The sequence below is a fragment of the Ceratotherium simum genome, chromosome 5 (assembly GCF_057802395.1).
Source record: "Ceratotherium simum simum isolate JZ-2026a chromosome 5, ASM5780239v1, whole genome shotgun sequence".
NCBI classification, from domain to species: domain Eukaryota; kingdom Metazoa; phylum Chordata; class Mammalia; order Perissodactyla; family Rhinocerotidae; genus Ceratotherium; species Ceratotherium simum.
Genome location: NC_141904.1, coordinates 45,487,845 through 45,506,939, shown reverse-complemented (window position 1 = coordinate 45,506,939; position 19,095 = coordinate 45,487,845). Strand labels below are relative to the sequence as shown.

Sequence of the window (19,095 nt, the reverse complement as noted above, 5' to 3'; positions counted from 1 at the left end):
TTAAAAAACACAACTTAGCAAAACTGACACAGGAAAAAGTAAAAAACTGAATGGTCCTACGATTATTAAACATCCCTCTGGGAGGGAGAGACACAGAGAAGGCTTCTAAGATATTAGAACTGTTCTATTTCTTAAGCTGGAAAATGAGTACACAGGTGTTAGTTTTACTACACACACATTTTATACATTTGTTTGAACGATATATGTCAATACAAAAATAAGTTAGTCTGTTTTAGTTTTTCAGTAGGGGTTGTGGGGATACTCCTTGATTTACAAACAACTAACATTCACACAACGTAGACCCACAGACAGCAGCCCTGCTTCCTGGGTTAAAGAATAATAATAGTAAGGGCATAAAGTCATCATCATCATTCTCAATATTCATACTGCATGCTCCCTATGTGCCAAGGACTGAGCTAAGAGCTTTATATACACGAATTCATTTCGTTTTCGCAATTACCCTATAAGGTAGGTTCTACCATTCTCACATCATTAGTAAACAGAAAAGCCAATATTTGACTCCAGAGAGTTTCAATACTTAAGCTCTTAACCAACTACCACATGGCCTAAGATGGGGTCCACTTGGAGAAAAGATTCCTCAAGCTATCAAATCTCCTTCTTACCAGCTGATGGGAGAAACTCAAAACTTTGTTATTAAAGCAAAACTCCTTAAGTAGTAGCTATAATCTCAGCTGAGCTTACTTAAAAATATCACCCATAATGTCAATGAAATACTGCACTTCCAACAGTTCTTTTATTCCATTACAGTGTTTCTCACTACACATATCCTAGTATGATATAGTGCTTTAAATTCCAAATAATCAATTTGAGTGTACTTTTGGTTGCTGGCTTCCCATAGTCACATAAACCAAAACAGAGCTCTTATTCAACTGGGGGAGTTCTTACTCAACTGTGTGAATAAAATTATGAGACACATTATGTAAATCCTAAAATGGTATGGTGATGGTCTATTTCAGGAAAGAAAACGTCCTAACTCTTCTCTGGAACTTAAAATAATTCCAGGTGGTCTTGCTTTTTGCTGATGCAAAAAGAGAAAAGTAGTTCTCATGGTAATGTCATCCTTTCAAGTGAAAGTAACCACCACTCCTGGAGGCTGAAGAGGCATACAATGGGTTTCTTGAAAACTGGCATATTTAAGAAATAGGCTAATACATTCTATATTTGAATATTAAATTTCAAATCAAATTCTGAGGTTAACTGCACAAAGCAAACTTAACAAGAGCAGAAATATTACATTCAAAACTTAAAATGAATGCAGATATCCACATACATTTTTTTATTTTACTTACTCTTTACACTCTTTAGACACATGGGATGGTACTGTATATTTGCAATCCATGATCATTGTCAATGTTTCACTGTCGTTGGCCTCTTGAAAGGGTGGCTGCCCACACACCAACATGAAAAGGATCACTCCCAGACTCCATATATCTGCAAATCAAAGACATACTGTTAAATAATGGACTAAGTTAGAAAACCAAAAACACTAAGAGGAGTAAAAGTACACTAATAATATTATTTTGAATAGTCGAAAGACATTTATATCTCAAAGTAAAAATATCTAGGGAAGAAAACTGAAGCCCCAATAAGGCAGGGAAGGTATCTGCCTTGTTCACTGTTTTGTTTTGTTTTGTTTTTTGTGAGGGAGACGAGCCCTGAGCCAACATCTGATGCTGATCCTCCTCTTTTTTGCCGAGGAAGGCTGGCCCGTAGCTAACCTCTGTGGCCATCTTCCTCTACTCCATATGGGACGTCGCCACGGCATGGCCTGACAAGCGGTACGTCGGTGCGTGCCCGGCGTTCCGAACCTGCGAACTCCAGGCCGCCGAAGTGGAGCGCGTGCACTTAACCGCTTGCGCCACCGGGCCAGCCCCTGTTCACTGTTTTTATATTCACTTAAGATCCAAGCAAGTGCCAAGCACATAGTGAATGGTCAATAAATGTTCAATGAAGAAATGAATTAATTCATTTGTTAATGGTAAGAACATCAACTGGAAAGTACGTATCAAGGTTCCCAAACCAATGGACCCACACTGCTGTTTTTCCCATTACATTATATACCAGAGATAAAACTGAAGATAAAAATCTGAGACATGAAAAGGATTTTGCCTAAGGACATAATTATCGCAGTTGTTCTTTACCTCAATCCTGGTGAGATAACCAGATCATATAACTCATGGGCATTTTATAAATAAGAAAGTTAAAGCTCAGAGAAGAGACAAATATTCCTGGGTTGTCAATGAGGAGAAAGACTGGTTATCCATCACTTCAGAGGACAGGACTAGGACCGAAGGTGTAAGTAACCAGGAGGCAGACTTTGGCTTGAAAACAGCAAGAGCTATTTAATAAAGCTGTTAAAACACTGGAAAAGATAGTAAGTTTCCCATCACTGTAAGTATTCCAGTCAAGGCTGGGCAACCATCTGTCTAATATTCTGCATAAGGCATTCCTGTAATGTTTGTAAGGCTGGACCAGTTGACATCTGAGAAACCTCCCAACTCTAGCATTAGATGATGATGAAAGGATGAATCCATTTAGGAAGGACATCACAAACCATTCATTCATTCCAAAAACTATAGACATGATTATTATATAAGCATTCATATAACAAGAGATCAACTCAAGAAGCTTTCTAGACCACAAAAGGCTTAGAAGAGAATGAAGGGGTAGGCCACGTGGCCTTTGTCACCACATCGGATAACACTCAATTGCTGTTTTCATTTAAGCTTAAACACCCACAACAATGTAGGTTCCACAATATCTTCCAAGAGAATTAAAACTTGTTAATATCTTTTTCTTGGTCCAAACTAAACAAAGAGGTAGTATACCCAAAAGTTATACACACTGTGATTTTCTGAGATGTACAATAATTTTACCAAGGATGCTCCATGGAAATTAGTGAAGCAGATGGAAAAATCTACTAAAATTAAAACATTTATATAAATGAGAATGAAAGAGACCTAAGGATCATTCAGTCCAAACACTTGGCTCTGCAAGATGTGTGCCTGGCATTGCTTGTTGGAGGCATGAATTATCTGACCTACTGCCCCTGGACAGCAAGCTGGCTCAGGACTCATCTCCACTCATTGACTCACATTTCTTTACTTTGATCTTGGAATCCAGAGGACCACCCCCATTCAAACTCAAGCAATCTGAGTAATGGTAGCCAGCTGCACATGTTCTTTAACTATCCAGTGAGAAGAATTTATAACCCTAATCCTAGTAGTATCTTACCATAATTTTTAAAGGAAATTTATATAGTTGATGTTCTCAAATCCTCTGTACAATTTGAACCTCTATTTTTGGTCACTTGCCCCAACTCTCAAGCTACCACCAAGAACAAGTGGCTATTACAATTATTCTCCCTTTAATGCACGTGTCCCTCATTTTACAAAACAGTTATATTCTAGAAATTAACTATAAAAGTAAACCCACCTTTACACCGATGTTCATTACAAAAGGAGGGACATTCACCAAGTTTTTGTTTATAATATATACTTGGTTATCTCCTCCCCAGAGAAGGGGAGGATTGTAAATGGCTTACGATAAAAATGCATAAACGTAAAAATCAGGGTAGTTAAAATAAAAACTTAATTCTGTTGTTAAAATATTGACAATGTCTAATGCTACTATCACCAAACCTAACCATTAATACATATGTATTTGAGATACAATAAATTCATATCTTTCCATATAAATCCTAAAAAAACAATTTTTATAAAGTAAGTTTAGTTACATTATTTCTTCTACCATCTCATACTTGGTGGATAAACTAGTTTAGTTTTTTACTTTTTCTCTATGCTGTTTAACTGGAGATGATATCTGACAGTGCCATTATACAAAACTAGTGTTTTAAAAATAAAACAAATAATATAAATATCAACTAATAATTATCCCAAATTCTTACTTGGTTAAAGAAAATTTTCTTTTTCTGTTAAATATTAACCTGAACAGCAACAAGGAAGTCCAATTATTTGGAAATGTTCTCTTCAGCATCATTTGCCCAAGCAAACTAACACACTCTGCTTGTTAGGAAGTGATGCATGATTAGAAGAGTAAAAAAGAAAAACAACATAAATATATATATATACACACACACACATATATATACACATATATATATACACACTCTTATTTCCACTGTTTCCAGTTAGGGCTCAAATAATTTCTGATGGTAGAAATAATTAAAATTTGACAAATTTAGAAATGCAATTCTATGCCAAGTAGTTTGCAAAGCTAAATGACATAATCTAAAGCATTTAAACTGGAGAACAGCAGTGTAAATAAGGGGCAAAGTTTTAGAAAGGGCAAAAGACCCTCCACTGACACCACATGACTATTCAAGGGGCCATTTATTCTATTTACTTATTTTCCAGACTTTTTATTTCTCTTCTTACTCTACTTTATCTTTGAATTGTTTTACTTTTTCATCCTAAGAGCCAAAGGAAAAAGATAAAAACAGTCAGTAAACAAACACAAAGTGGTATGACTTTAACCAAGTTATTTCAAAACATGCTCCCCATCTTTAAAAAGGGAAGAGTAACAGTAATGTACTTCCTCTTGAAGCTGCAGTGGGCATTAAAAGACTTAAAATGGAATCCATGTTAAGCATTCAGGACAGAGCCCAGCACCCAGCATTCCTAAGGAGGCTGCCTGGCTCTTGCTCATCTGCGCCAGGCACTGTTCTAGGCACACTGAACACAAAGATGAATGAGAGACACCCTTGCCCTTCAGGGCTCCCAATTCACTGCGAGAAACAGGTAACAGAAACTAAAAGTAGGTAAGGCACAACGCCAATACAGAGAAGAAAAACTAATAGAGATGGGGGGAGAGGAACAGGGAGGGTCTTTTAGTAATTCAGGTAAAAAAAGGTGATGATTCAGGAGCTTGGGTCCCAGAACTAGACATCTGGTATTAGAGGACTAAGAATGGCATCAAAAAGAATTACCTATTACGTTCCCCCACAAATGGGGAGGGAGGTGGTACCTGTCTTAATAAAAATTCATTTTAGTGAATATTTTTAATTATCTTTCCCCATTAAAAAAAACTTGCTAATAAAACTACAAACTCCCAAGGTGTAGATCACAGCCACAGCATGAGATCCTAGACCACAAGGGATCCACCAAGTCTGTAACTGAGGGGAGGGGGAGCAGAAGGTGAGAGAAAGAGCATGGAACGGGGACTTGACATTATTTTCATTTTTAAAAAACATTAATGAAATTGTCTATTCATATTAAAGATACAAAGGTTAACAAACATCTGAAACCATCTGAAAAATCAAACTTAATGTTGATACTACCATCTGAAGCATACGTTTCGATTTCAGACCCAGCAACAGGCCCTTGGTTAATAAAAATGGAAAAAGAAAATATCAATAAATACAATTCCTTTGGTTAAAAATATCTTCCAACTCATGGAACTGTGGGAAGAGGTGGAAAGATAACGAAGTCTTTGTTTGTATAAAGGGTGGGAGTTACTGGTCCCTCTTACTGGCTCTCAAGCCAGCTGGAAATAAGATTACAAAAATGAGCACTGAAGTCTCATCTGCTAACATTCAGTACAGTAGGTTAATTTATCATAATACAATTGAATTATACTATTTCTAGGGTTGGAGGTGCAGTTTACATTACAAAGTTCATTTTAGGCAGGCTGACAAAAGATCAAAATGAAAACAAAACAATAAAAGAACATGCTAATGATTAATTTGAGGAAAAGCAATTGCCAAAGGAGGGGTGGAGAATGTCCTGACTATTTAGAGGTTTTCTAAAAAACCATTTCTGAAGTGAATTATCTAGACAGCAAAAGAAAGAACAAGGATTAGAAAGTAATAAAAATGGGAAGACCAGAAGAAAGACTTTAGGTAGAAACCTCTCTTTTTTCCTCTGACTTTCTTTTATCAGTGTAGCCATGAGTCATGAAAGAAGCAAGGAATAGAATGTTCTAAAACTACTACAGATGAAGTACGGACCAGTACCTTTTATGACACCACTTACAACCGGCAGGATTTATGCAGTCACTTTTCAGTTCCAACTGTGGTCACCAACAAATGACATATGACCCAATAGTAATGTAAAAGGCAATGGCTTTCTTAGAATAGCAAGTACTGGTGCAGAAGTGTGTAGGTCCCAAGGGTTTTATAATAGAACCTAGGACTTTTGTTTCTTGTATGATATTTGGAAACCTAAAGATATAGTCTACTGATCTGAATTCCTATCCACCCAGTAAGAACGACTCACCTGCATTCAAAATCACCTAGAGCTCTGGTTACTAAAGACTCTTTCTTACTCCGAACAGAACCAGTGGCTGGTTCTAAGGGACATGACTCGAGACCATTCTGAACTAGAAAACTGTCAGGTCATTTGAAGTGACAGTCTAAGAGTGAGGCAGAAGAGAAATGAAGAATTTGGACAAATCCAGTTTTAGGATATCTTTATTATTCCCGGTTTTATCAACACTCTAGTTAGAAGCAAAGTTTTATCATTTAACAAGGAATCATTTCTCCCTTTAAAAAAACACAAGTGAGGATAAATGCTATCATCTCATACCTACTTCAATAAACTTCTTTCCCAGACCAGAATCCACCTAAATGTCCCTTGGGGAATTCAAAAATCAGTGCTGCCCAAACTAAGCTTATCATCTTTTATCCAAACTTATTGGTCCCCATTTGTGTTCTAGCCTGGCCAATGGCACCTCCACCCACCCAATCAAAACTTAGGAGACATCCCAGACTCTACACTCTGGGTCCACTGACTTGCAGGTCAGGAAGATCCTGCCAATTCCATCATGTGCCTAGAATTATCCCCAAAGGCTCCCACCCCTGACCCTCACCTTTCCTGAGGTCTCCCCACACTTCCCTCCAAGCTGGTGACCTGGACCACATGGTCATTTCAGCATCACCACAATGAGCTGTGATTATAGATGTTCTCCTGTTTTCCTCCATTACTCAGGGTTCCTCGAATGCAGGCTCCCCCCAGGTACTGTCTGCGTGACAGAAGTTCGCTGACTGGAGTGAACCTGACACTAAAGAGAAAGCAGTACTTCTGCAAATACTGTTTGGGTAGGACTCCCCCAAAAGGCAGCCGAAGTGGTAGTTAGAGTACAGGGGCAGTCAGTGGTTATTCATGTCCTTCAAATAAAAGCTCAGAGGGAAAGGAGACTTCAGTGCCTAGAGTAGGGTAGGGGAATCGGTGAAAACAAGCTGCAGTTTCTTCTAGTCAGCTGTTTAAGACCTTGTGCAAACTTGTTTTTTCAAGTCAAAAGAAAACAGGAAAAAGTTTAAGAACTCAAAAGGTTATCAATCACACACTGCGGGACTGCACACGTTCATACAAACCCGTATCAGACAAGCAGCAGACACCCTTCCAACACAGCCTTCTTACATAAATCACTTTAGAAACCTGATTTTGGTACCAGTCAGGAAGTGAACTTTACAGATGAAGAGGGAACGATAAGCCAGGCTAAAAATAATCGCTGTGTGATTTCTTTCAGTATGGCCTAATGAAAAGAGCATGCCTGAGCTAAAGCGTCAGAGACCTGGGTTCAAATCCTACTTGGCCATTTAATTAGCTATGTATTCTTGGCCAAGCTACCTGGCTTCTATGCATCCTAGTTCCCTCTTCTACAAAATGTGGACATCGCCACTTATCTTGTAATTTCTGAGAGGATGTCTGGGCACACAGTGCTCCACGTATCACTGCACAGCCTACAAGGACTGATAAAATATGGTTCCCTCTAGGTACAGGTATGGGACTGACAGGGAAAAGTTAAAGGGATTTTATGCTTTTTATCAATATACCTCTGTATTATTTGAATTATCCTACAATAACATTCATTACTTGTAAAAAAAAAAAGCAATTAAAACTTAGTTATGCTTAACAGAATATTATGATGTGTACATACTTTAACCTCTTTATAGGAATGTAAAAGTTAATTTTAAAAAAAGCCTAGATGTGTTCTCTACTTACTGAGACAGTGATTCTCAACCAGTGGTCTGGGGACACTTGGTTCTGCAAGATTCCCTTAATAGATTCACAGATCAATCTCTCCATAGCATGAACAGCTACAGAAGGAATTATTTAATTTTTAGCACAAATAACTTCCTTCAAGGATTAAGAAAACTCAAATATTAAACTCACTGATGTTTCATAAAAATCCCTAACAGCCTTATAAAATGTGATGAAAGAAAAAAAGGGCAGGGATGTAGGTCCACAGAATCTCTAGATAAAACTGTTTTCCTGGCACTATCCCAATATTACATGTCCAGGGAGAGGATTTTGGTCTCATGAAGCCAGGGAAGGGGCCAGTGATGCTGGCCATTTCACCCTCTAGTTCTATTTCCCTCTTCAGGACAAACTAGAGGGTTCTCAAGGGGCAGGCGAGCTACCCACCCCAGCTACATTCCCAGACAAAGTCAGTCTGGATGCTCTGGCTGTCTCGAAATTTCCACCTAACCAGAACAATCCCTCAAGGTATTTCTAAATAACTCAGGGAAGCAAGAATCAGTTACAAATTCCTACCTTTCCAAAATTAGATCTTTAAAAAAATACCTTGTGAAAACTAAATACTTCCTTTTACAAGCTTACAGGAAAAATCTCTAGCTTTTGTCCAATTTTATTACACTACTAGCCTCAAAGTTTAAAATATTCATATATTAGAAATATTTTTAAAATGTGAAAACAAGAACATCAGCATGGCAACATGTGTAAGCGTACATTCTTCTACTACAAATCTCAACATGGATCCTCTTCAAAGAGGGGATCTACCGGAGCACTGCCTTACCGTGGACACACAGTAACTTTATTTTTTTTTTTTTTTTTTTTTTTTTTTAAGATTTTTTATTTATTCAGTTTTTTCCCCCCAAAGCCCCAGTAGATAGTTGTACGTCATAGGTTCACATCCTTCTAGTTGCTGTACGTGGGACTCGGCCTCGCGTTGGACGGAGAAGTGGTGCCTCGGGGCACTCCCGGGATCCGAACCCGGGCCGCCAGCATCAGAGCGCGCGCACTTAACCGCTAAGCCACGGGGCCGGCCCCACAGTAACTTTAAATTTAGTTTCAAGAAGTGATTTCCCATCTCAAATTTCTCACAAGGTTATGAAAAATGCAAAGCAATTTCACAAGTTTAACCTTGATTTAGAAAGTAGAATGTTTAGATTTAATACCAAATCTAAAAATGTCCAATTCTATTTGTCTAGTCAAACAATACAAACGATGCAGACTAAAGAACTGTATGGTTAGCATTTTATAAATTTGAAGTCTGCACTAACTTGATGCTTTAGTTTAATAGCTAGTGAAGTATTTTGATGTTCTCTTAAGTTGATTTTAAAAACACTGAGCCTTCTGCATAAGGTTGAGGTGTGCTAACATAAGAAAAATACACAAGCCATTAAAATATCAGTTAATTGGGCCGGCCCTGTGGCTTGGTGGTTAAGTGCTCGCGCTGCGATGCTGGTGGCCCGGGTTCGGATCCCGGGTGCGCATCGAGGCACCACTTCTCCGTTCATCCTGAGGTCGAGTCCCACATACAGCAACTAGAAGGATGTGCAGCTACGACGTACAACTACCCACTGGGGCTTTGGGGGGGAAAAAATAAAATAAATAAAATCTTTAAAAAAAAAAAATATCAGTTAATAAAAATCACCTGCACGTGCTGACTCTCCCAGGTTCTCTTTCAAAAGGCACACAATGTTTAATGCAACAAACACAGCTTTCTGGGCATGGGGGATACAAAGTCAAATGAGGCATGTCCTTTAACAGAACACAGCATTACCCAGTCTCCCTAAAATGTTTAAGCTTGTCAAGAGACTTTTTCACTTTCTCATTTGAGAATAAAGAGACATAAACTTTAAAACAGTATATTTGCTATAACAAGAATCAAAATTCAAAATATTAGTTCTTGAAATGTTTGTTTTGGTTAATTCTCCATGCATAACACCTAAACTAGACATGTAGTTTAAAAATGTATACATCTTATTTTCCTACATTAAAAAAATCAATATATCTTTTTAGGAATTACAATAAACATACAACATTGGGTTGCCTTTTAATTTATTATTGATGTTGAGTTTTGAGAGTTCTTTATGGATCGTTATCAGATATGTGATTTACAAGTACTTTCTCCCAGTCAGTGGCTTAACAGTATCTTTCAAAGAGGAGTTAATCTGATAAAAATTATCAAATTTTTCTTTTATGGATTGTGCTTTTGGTGCTGTATCTAAAATAGCTTTGCCTAAGCCAAAGCTGCAAAGATCGCCTATGTTTTCTTCTAGAAGTATTACAGTTTTACATTTTACATTTAGGTCTATGAAGCACGACGAGTTTTCATAAGTGGTGTAACGTATGGGTCAAGGTTCATGTTTTCATATGGATATCTAATTGTTCCAGCAACGTTGTTGAAAAGACTTACCCCTTCTCCACTGAATTGCTTTAGCACTTCTGCTAAAAATCAACTGACTTTATATACGTGTTGGTTTATTTATGGACTCTCTATTCTATTCCATTGATCTATATGTACACCCTTTTGCTAACACCATACAGTTTTGATTACTGTAGCTTTGCACTAAATCCTAAATACTCTAACTGCTTTTAAGGTTAAAATTTTCCTTGTTTATTGGCTATTTATATGGCATTTTAATGAACTCTCTTTTCATTTGTCTTTAGGAGAGTTTTCTCACTGATTTGCAAGAGCTCTTTCTACAGTAAGAACAGTAATCATCTATATTACAAATTATTTCTGCAGTTTGTTTCCATTATAATTTTGTCTTAAATACATGTATACCATACCCACTTAACTGTAATGAAATCTATCACCTTTTCCTTATGATTCCTGTTTAAAAGGCCTAGATCTTATGAATACTCACCTTTTGGAGGGGGCTTAATTCTTCATATACAAGTCCTTAGTTCACCTGAAATTTATTTTGACATATGATATAGGTAGGGATCTATCATTCTTTCTTTCTCAAATATTTAATTATTCTAGTACAATTTATTAAATAATTCTTCCTCTGATGCCTTCTGATAATGGAGGAATTAAAAATTATTAGAGGCTGCTTTTCCACATCACTTAAAATCACCAGCTAAAGAACCATGCTAAGATACAGATGTGCCCTTGGGAGCACTGGTCCTTACACTAAAGGACACAAAGCAGACACTGATACGTATATTCAATAAACATGTGGCACCACCATTTGCCAGGCACTGTGCTAGGTGCTGAGATGTAATCGTAATGAGACCCTAGAGGTCAGCAACAAAGGGCATTTCCAGGAGAGATGGCACTGCTGCCCTTTGTGTCCTGGGCCTTGCCACAATTCATCTCTGTTCATTCATTTACAGAGAAAGTAACAGGCATCTGGCTCATCAAAAATGGCTCCATCTTATCTTCCATCTAGGATTCCCCTTTTAGAGCTGCTTCCATGGCAAGTGTGTACCTCACCCTACCTCCAGAAGTGTCCATAAACACTGCTAAACACCTGGGCTCCAGGCAGCAGACAGAGGGGCATATCATGTTTGTTTGTTTTTCCAGTTTTATTGAGAAATAATTGACACACATCACTGTATTAAGTTTAAGGTGTACAGTGTGATGGTTTGATTTAGGTACGCTGCGAAATAATTACCACAATAGGTTTAATTAACACCCATCATCTCATATAGATACAATAAAAAGAAAAGAAAAAAAATTCTCCTTATGATGAGAACTCAGGATCTACTTGCTTTACAACTTTCCTATAAATGATACAGCAGTATTAACTATAGTCATCATGTTGTACGTTATATCTCTAATACTTATTTATCTTATAACTGGAATTTTGTACCTTCTCCCAATTCCTGCTCCCCCTGCCTCTGGTAACCACAAATCTGATCTCTTTTTCCATGAGTTTGTTTTTTTTTGGATTCCACATATACGTGAGATCATACAGTATTCATCTTTCTGTCTGACTTATTTCACTTAGCATAATGCCTTTAAAGGTACATTCATGTTGTCGTAAATGGCAGGATTTCCTCATTTTTTGTGGCTGAATAATATTTCATTACGTGTGTGTGCATGTGTATACATATATAAAAATCACAACTTCTTTATCCATTCACCGATTGATGGGCACTTGGGTTGTTTCCATGTCTTGGCCATTGTAAATAATGCTGCTATGAACATGGGTGTGCAGATATCTTTTCAAGTTAGTGTTTTTGTTTCCTTTGGATATATTCCCAGACGTGGAATTGCTGGATCATATGGTAGTTCTATTTTTAATTTCTTGAGGATCCTCCATACTGTTTTCCATAGTGGCTGTACAAATTTATAATCTCACCAACAGTGCACAAAAGTTCCCTTTTCTCCACATCCTCATCAGCGTTTGTTATCTCTTGTCTTTTGATGATGGCCATTCTAACAGGTGTGAGGTGATAGCTCCCTGTGGCTTTAATTTGCATTTCCCTAATGACTAGTGATGTTGAGCATCTTTTCACATACCTGTTGGCCATTTGTTTGTCTTTGGAAAAATGTTCAGGTCCTTTGCCCATTTTTAAATTGGATTATTTGCTTTTTTTGCTATTGACTTGTTCTATTATATGAGTTCTAATATACGAGTTCTTCATATATTTTGAATATTAACCACTTAACAGATATATGGTTTGCAAATATTTTTTCCCATTCCATAGGCTGTCTTTTCACTTTGTTAATGGTTTCTTTTGCTGTGCAGAAGCTTTTTAGTTTGATGTAGTCCCACCTGTTTATTTTTTATTTTGTTGCTTGTGCTTTCCATGGTGTGATTTCCAAAATATCATTACCAAGACTCAGATCAGGAGTTTTATGGTTTCAGGTCTTACATTTAAGTCTTTAGTCCATTTGAAGTTAATTTTTGTGAGTGGTGTAAGACAGGGGTCAAGTTTCATTCTTTTACATGTGAATATCCAATTTTCCCAGCACCATTTATTGAAGAGACTGTCTTTTCTCCATTGAGTACTCTTATCTCTCTTGCCAAATATTAGTTGACTGTATATGCTTCGGTTTATTTCTGGGCTCTCAATTCTGTTCCATTGGCTATCCAACTGTTTTTATGCCAGCACCACACTGTTTTAACTACTATAGCTTTATAATAATGAAATCAGGAAGTGTGACACCTCCCATTTTGTTCTCCTTTCTCAGGATTTCTTTGGCTGTTTGGGGTCTTTTGTGGTTCCATATAAACTTTAGGAGTGTTTTTTCTATTTCCATTAAAAATACCATTGGAATCTTGGTAGGGATTGCACTGAATCCATAGATGGCTTTTAGTAGTATTGATATTTTAATAATATTAATTCTTCCAATCCATGAACCTGGGACATGGGATACCTTTCCATTATTTCTATCTTCTTCAATTTCTTTCATCAATGTCTTGTAGCTTTCATAGTAGAGATCTTTCACCTCCTTGGTTAACTTTATTCCTAAGTCTTTTATTGTTTTTGATACTATTGTAAATGAGATTGATTTATTTCTTTTTCAGAAAATTGTTAGCATACAGAAACACGACTAATTTTTGTATGCTAATTTTGTACTCTGCAGCTTTAGTGAATTCGCTCATTAGTTCTAATAATTTTTTGGTTGAGTCTCTAAGATTTTTTTATATATAAAATCATGTCATCTGCAAATACAGACAATTTTACTCCTTGCTTTCCAATTCTGATATCTTTTGTTTTCTTGCTTGATTGCTCTTGCTAGGACTAGTACTATGTTGAATAGAAGTGGTGAGAGTGGGCACCATTGTCTTATTTCTGATCTTAGAGGAAAAGCTTTCAACCTTTCACAGTATGATGTTAGCTGTGGGCCTGTCATATATAGCCTTTATTATGTTGAGATATGTTCCTTTTATGTCTAATTTGTTAAGTGTTTTTATCAGGAACAAATGTTGAATTTTGTCAAAAGATTTTTTGTATTTACTGAGATTATCATATGATTCCTTTCTTTCATTCTATTAATGTGATGTATCACATTGATTTATTTGCATATGTTGAACCATCCTTGTACCCCAGGGATCAATTCCACTTGATCATGGTGAATGATCTTAATGTGCTGCTAAATTAGGTTTGCTAGTATTTTATTGAGAATTCTTCCATTTATATTCATCAGGGCTATAGGCCTGTGGTTTTCTTTTCTAGTAGTGTCCTTTTCTGGCTTTGGTATCAGGATAACATTGGCCTCGTAAAATGAGTTTGGGAGCATTCCCTCCTCTTTGATTTTTTGGAAGAGTGTGAGAAGGACTGGTATTAATTCTTCTTTAAATGTTTGGTAAAATTCACCAGTGAAGCGATCTGGTCCTGGGCTTTGCTTCATTGGGAAATTTTTGCTTAATGATTCAATCTCCTTACTAGTAATTGGTCTATTCAGATTTTCTATTTCTTCCTGATTCAATCTTGGTAGGTCGTATGTTTCTAAGAACTTTTCAATTTCTTCTAAATTGTTAAGTTTGTTGGCATATAGTTGTTCATAATAGCCTCTTATGATCCTTTGTATTTCTGTGATATCACCTGTAATGTCTCCTTTTTCATTTATAATTTTAGTGATTTGGGTCCCTTCTCTTTTTTCTTTGGTTAACCTAGGTAAGGGTTTGCCAATTTTGTTTATCTTTTCAAGGAACCAACTCTTAGTTTGTTTAATCTTTTCTATTGTTTTCCTGTTCTCTATTCCATTTATTTCTGCTCTAATCTTTATTAGTTCCTCCCTTCTGCTACGTTTGGGCTCAGTTTCTTTTTCTTTTTCTAGTTCCTTAAGGTGTAGAGTTAGGTTGTTTATTTGAGATCTTTCTTGCTTCTAAATGTAGGCATTCATTGCTATGAACTTCCCTTTTAGAACTGCTTTTGCTGCACTGCCATAAATTCTGGTATGTTGTGCTTCCATTTTTGTCTCAAGAAACTTTTTTATTTCTCCTTTAATTTCTTCTTTGATCCACTGGTTGTTCAGGAATATCAAGTTTTCAAGAGTTTTTAATTATGATTTCATGCTTCTTTCTCATCTCTTGCTGCTATCTGTGTGCTGGCCTCTATAAAGTCTCTATGTTATCTACCTATAGCTGAAGGTTGGAAATACAATTTTATTTAACTTGCTAGAATTTAATGTAAAATTAAATAAGGATCTGACTGAGACCCCGAATGATAACTATCAATAAAATACATGAGCTTTGTATATGGGCTTAACCCAGGAGCCTGTCTTTGCTTGCTTCCTGGTGCTCTGCCGTGTTTGGGACAACTCAAAAACCAATTTAAAGAAAGTGATCAATAAATAGTTCTCTAACTGGTAACAGACACTGATAGCTACGGATTCTGAAGTTCATTTATCTTACGCAAAGTAACATAAGAATAAAGCCTTAAAAAGCCTCCTTACCATATGTAAAGCAATTCCCCTTATTTCCCTGACAGCAGGGTCAACTAGAAGAGTCAAAAGTTAGGAAGTGAGGCAATACAAATTCTCTACCTATTCTTGCCTGTGTTGATTAAGGAATCCATTTTGACACTGAGGCTAGATGGGTAAATCCAAGAAATGCTTATCAAGCTGTTTCCTGATAATCTGATACTATGGCTGTCCTTGTACAGAACAGATAGCAATGCATCCCACCCACAAACTTATGATTGAGAACAAAATTAGGACTAATCTAAAACCACTGGGAATCTTCTGCTACCAGGTAGAATATAATGAGTCACAGCAGACTTTTAGTTGCTGTAACAACTAGGAAAAAAAAACTTGCAGAAATGTTTTCAAAGCCTTGGAAGCAACAGGAATAAATGAACTAAAATTCTAGATCAGGAAGAGCCCTTTCTAGAGCTGAGGCAGAAATCCAAATAAGAATTGTGTGACTTCAGGAGTTTCAATGGATCACAAATGTTCCTAAAAAAAAAGGTTAAACCCAATCAACTTACACTATAACTAAAAGAAGATCTTATGTACATCTTTTTAGAAACCTGAAAAACAGATAAAGTTAGGAAAATATAGCTACTCTGACGCAAGAATTTAAGCTTGTAGTGGGCTGCTAGTTAATGTCTCATACAGTCATGTGTCACCTGACAACAGGGATACATTCTGAGAAGTGCATCATTAGGCAATTGTGTCATCGTGTGAACATCATAGAGTGTACTTCAACCAACCTCGATGGTATGGCCTACTACACACCTAGGCTATATGATATTAATCTTAGGGGACCACTGTGTATATGTGGTCCGTTATTGATGGAAACGTCATCACGCACCATATGACCGTATATCAATCAACAGGTATTCATACACATTGGTCTCTTAAGAATTTGTTAAGCCAGTTTCAATCCTCTAGAAACTTAATTACTACTGAGTACAAAAAAGAATCACACCTGGGAACATGGGGATCACGCCATCTGAGGGGCTTCCCTGCTATCTACTGGAGCTCCCAATCTATGTTAAGTCTCAGTGAGTCTGGCTAAGGGTTTGTCAATTTTATCTTCTCAAAGAACCAGCTCTGTTTCATTGATCCTTTCTACTGTTTTTTTTTTTTTTCCAATTTCATTTACTTCTGCTCTAATTTTTATTATTTCCCTCCTTCTGCTGACTTTGGGCTTTGTTTGTTCTTTTTCTAATTCCGTTAGGTGTAGTTTAAGATTGCTTAAACTACAATTTGAGATTTATCTTGTTTGTTAAGGTGGGCCTGAATTTCCTTCTTGCTATGAATTTCCCTCTTAGGACTGCTTTTGCTGTATCCCATATGAGTTGGTATGGTGTATTTTCATTCCCATTTGTCTCCAGATTTTTTTTTTTTTTTTGTGAGGAAGATTAGCCTTCAGCTAACATCTATTGCCAATCCTCCTCTTTTTGCTGAGGAAGATTGGTCCTGGGCTGACATCTGTGCCCATCTTCCTCTACTTTATATGTGGGACGCCTGCCACAGCATGGCTTGATAAGTGGTGCGTAGGTCTGTGCCCGGGATCCGAACCCATGAACCCTGGGCCGCCGAAGAGGAGCACACAAACTTAACCGTTGTGTCACCGGGCCGGCCACCTCCAGATATTTTTTGATGTCTCCTTTAATTTCTTCAATGATCCACTGGTTGTTCAGTAGCATGCTGTTTAGCCTCCACATATTTGTCACTTTCCCAGTTTTTCTCTTGTAGTTGATTTCTAGTTTCATAGTATTATGGTAGGAAAAGGTGCTTGATATGATTTCAATCTTCTTAAATTTATTGAGGCTTGCCCTGTTTCCCAACATATGGTCTATCCTTGAGAATGTTCCATGTGCACTTGAGAAGAATGTGTATTCTGCTGTTTTGGGATAGAGTGTTCTCTATATATCTATTAAGTCCATCTGGTCTAGTTTTTCATTTAAATCCACTATTTCCTTGTTGACTTTCTGTCTGGATGAACTATCCACTGATGTAAGTGGGGTGTTAAGGTCCCCTAGTATTATTGTTTTGTTGTTAATATCTCCTTTTAGGTTTGTTAATAGTTGCTTTATGTACTTTGGTGCTCCTGTGTTGGGTGCATTTATAAGTGCTATGTCTTCTTGGTGGAGTGTCCCTTTTATCATTATATATTGCCCCTCTTTGTCTCTCATTACCTCTTTTGTCTTGAAGTCTACTTTGTCTGATATAAGTATGGCAACACCTGCTTTCGTTTGTTTGCCACTGGCTTGGAGTATCATCTTCCATCCCTTCACTCTGAGCCTGTGCTTGTCTTCAGAGCTGAGATGTGTTTCCTGTAGGCAGCACATTGTTGGGTCTTGTTTTTTAATCCATCCCGCCACTCTGTCTTTTGATTGGAGAATTCAATTCATTTACATTTAGAGTGATTATTGATATACGAGGGCTTAATGCTGCCATTCTATCACTTGTTTTCCGGTTCTTCTGTATTTCCGTTGTTTCTTGTACCATGTATTTCGGACTACCAATTCAGTTTGGTAGTTCTCTATGATGGTTTTCTCAGTTTTCTCTTTATCATTTTGTGTCTCTGTTCTGATTATCTGTTTAGTGGTTACCATGAGGTTTGTATAAACAATCTTGTAGATGAGATAGTCCATTCTCTGATAGCCTCTTACTTCCTCAGACTAAGCCAATTCCATCTGTTTTCTCTTCCCCTTCTAAGTTATTATTGTCACAACTTATTTCATCTTGTGTTGTGAGTTTCTGGTCAAGATGATGAGATTATTTTTCATGTTTTCCTTCCCTTTATCTTTAACGTTATAATTAAGGTTTTGCTAACCTGTTCTGACAGCTGCAATTTTCTGATTTTGTCTACCTTTTATCTCCTTGCTCAAGGCTTTGTAACCCCCTTTTTTTTCCAGATATGAGGGCCTTCTTGAGCATTTCTTGTGGGGGGGGTCTTGTGGTGATGAACTCCCTTAGCTTTTGTTTACCTGGGAAAGTTTTCATTTATCCATCATATCTGAAGGATATTTTCGCTGGACAGAGTATTCTTGGCTGCAAGTTTGTCTTGCAGAATTTTGAATATATTATTCCACTCTCTCCTAGCCTGTACGGTTTCTGAGAAATCTGCTGAAAGCCTGATAGGGGTTCCTTTGTAAGTTATTTTCTTCTGCCTTGCTGCCCTTAATATTTTTTATCATCGACTTTTGCCAGCTTTACTACTATATGCCTTGGAGGTCTTTTTACATTGGTATAGTTAGGAGTTCTATTAGCTCCTTCCACTTGTACTTCCAGCTCCTTCCCCAGGTTTGGGAAGTTCTCAGCTATTATTTCTTTGAACAAGCTTTCTGCTCCATTCTCCTACTGTTCTCCCTCTAGAATATCTATAATCCTTATGTTGCATTTCCTAATTGAGTCAGATATTTCTCAGAGAATTTCTTCATTTCTTTTTAATCTTAGTTCTCTCCTCTCCTCCATCTGAAGCATTTCTATTTCTATCCTCCAGACTGCTGATTGTCTCCTCCATAACATCAGCTCTGTTATTCAGGGAGTCCAAGTTTCCCTTTATCTCATCCATTGTGGGTGGTGTTTTTTTTTTGGTGAGGAAGATTGGCCCTGAGCTAACATCTGTGCCCATCTTCCTCCTCCATTTTGTATGTGGGTCACCGCCAAAGCATGGCTTGAGGAGTGGTGCATCAGTCCACACCCGGGATTCAAACCCTGGGCTGC

The 19,095-nt window shown here is 37.3% G+C and overlaps 1 protein-coding gene across 3 annotated transcripts in view; it reads right to left on the bottom strand.

Annotated features, from left to right (window-relative positions):
• Window positions 1–19,095, bottom strand: part of SNRK (SNF related kinase) — a 64,963-nt gene that overhangs the window by 14,233 nt on the left and 31,635 nt on the right. For all 3 annotated transcript variants that reach the window (XM_004419579.3, XM_014791088.2, XM_014791070.2), the window contains one exon: window positions 1,311–1,452. In XM_004419579.3, coding sequence (XP_004419636.1) covers window positions 1,311–1,452 — 142 coding nt within the window. The remainder of the gene's footprint in view (window positions 1–1,310; window positions 1,453–19,095) is intronic.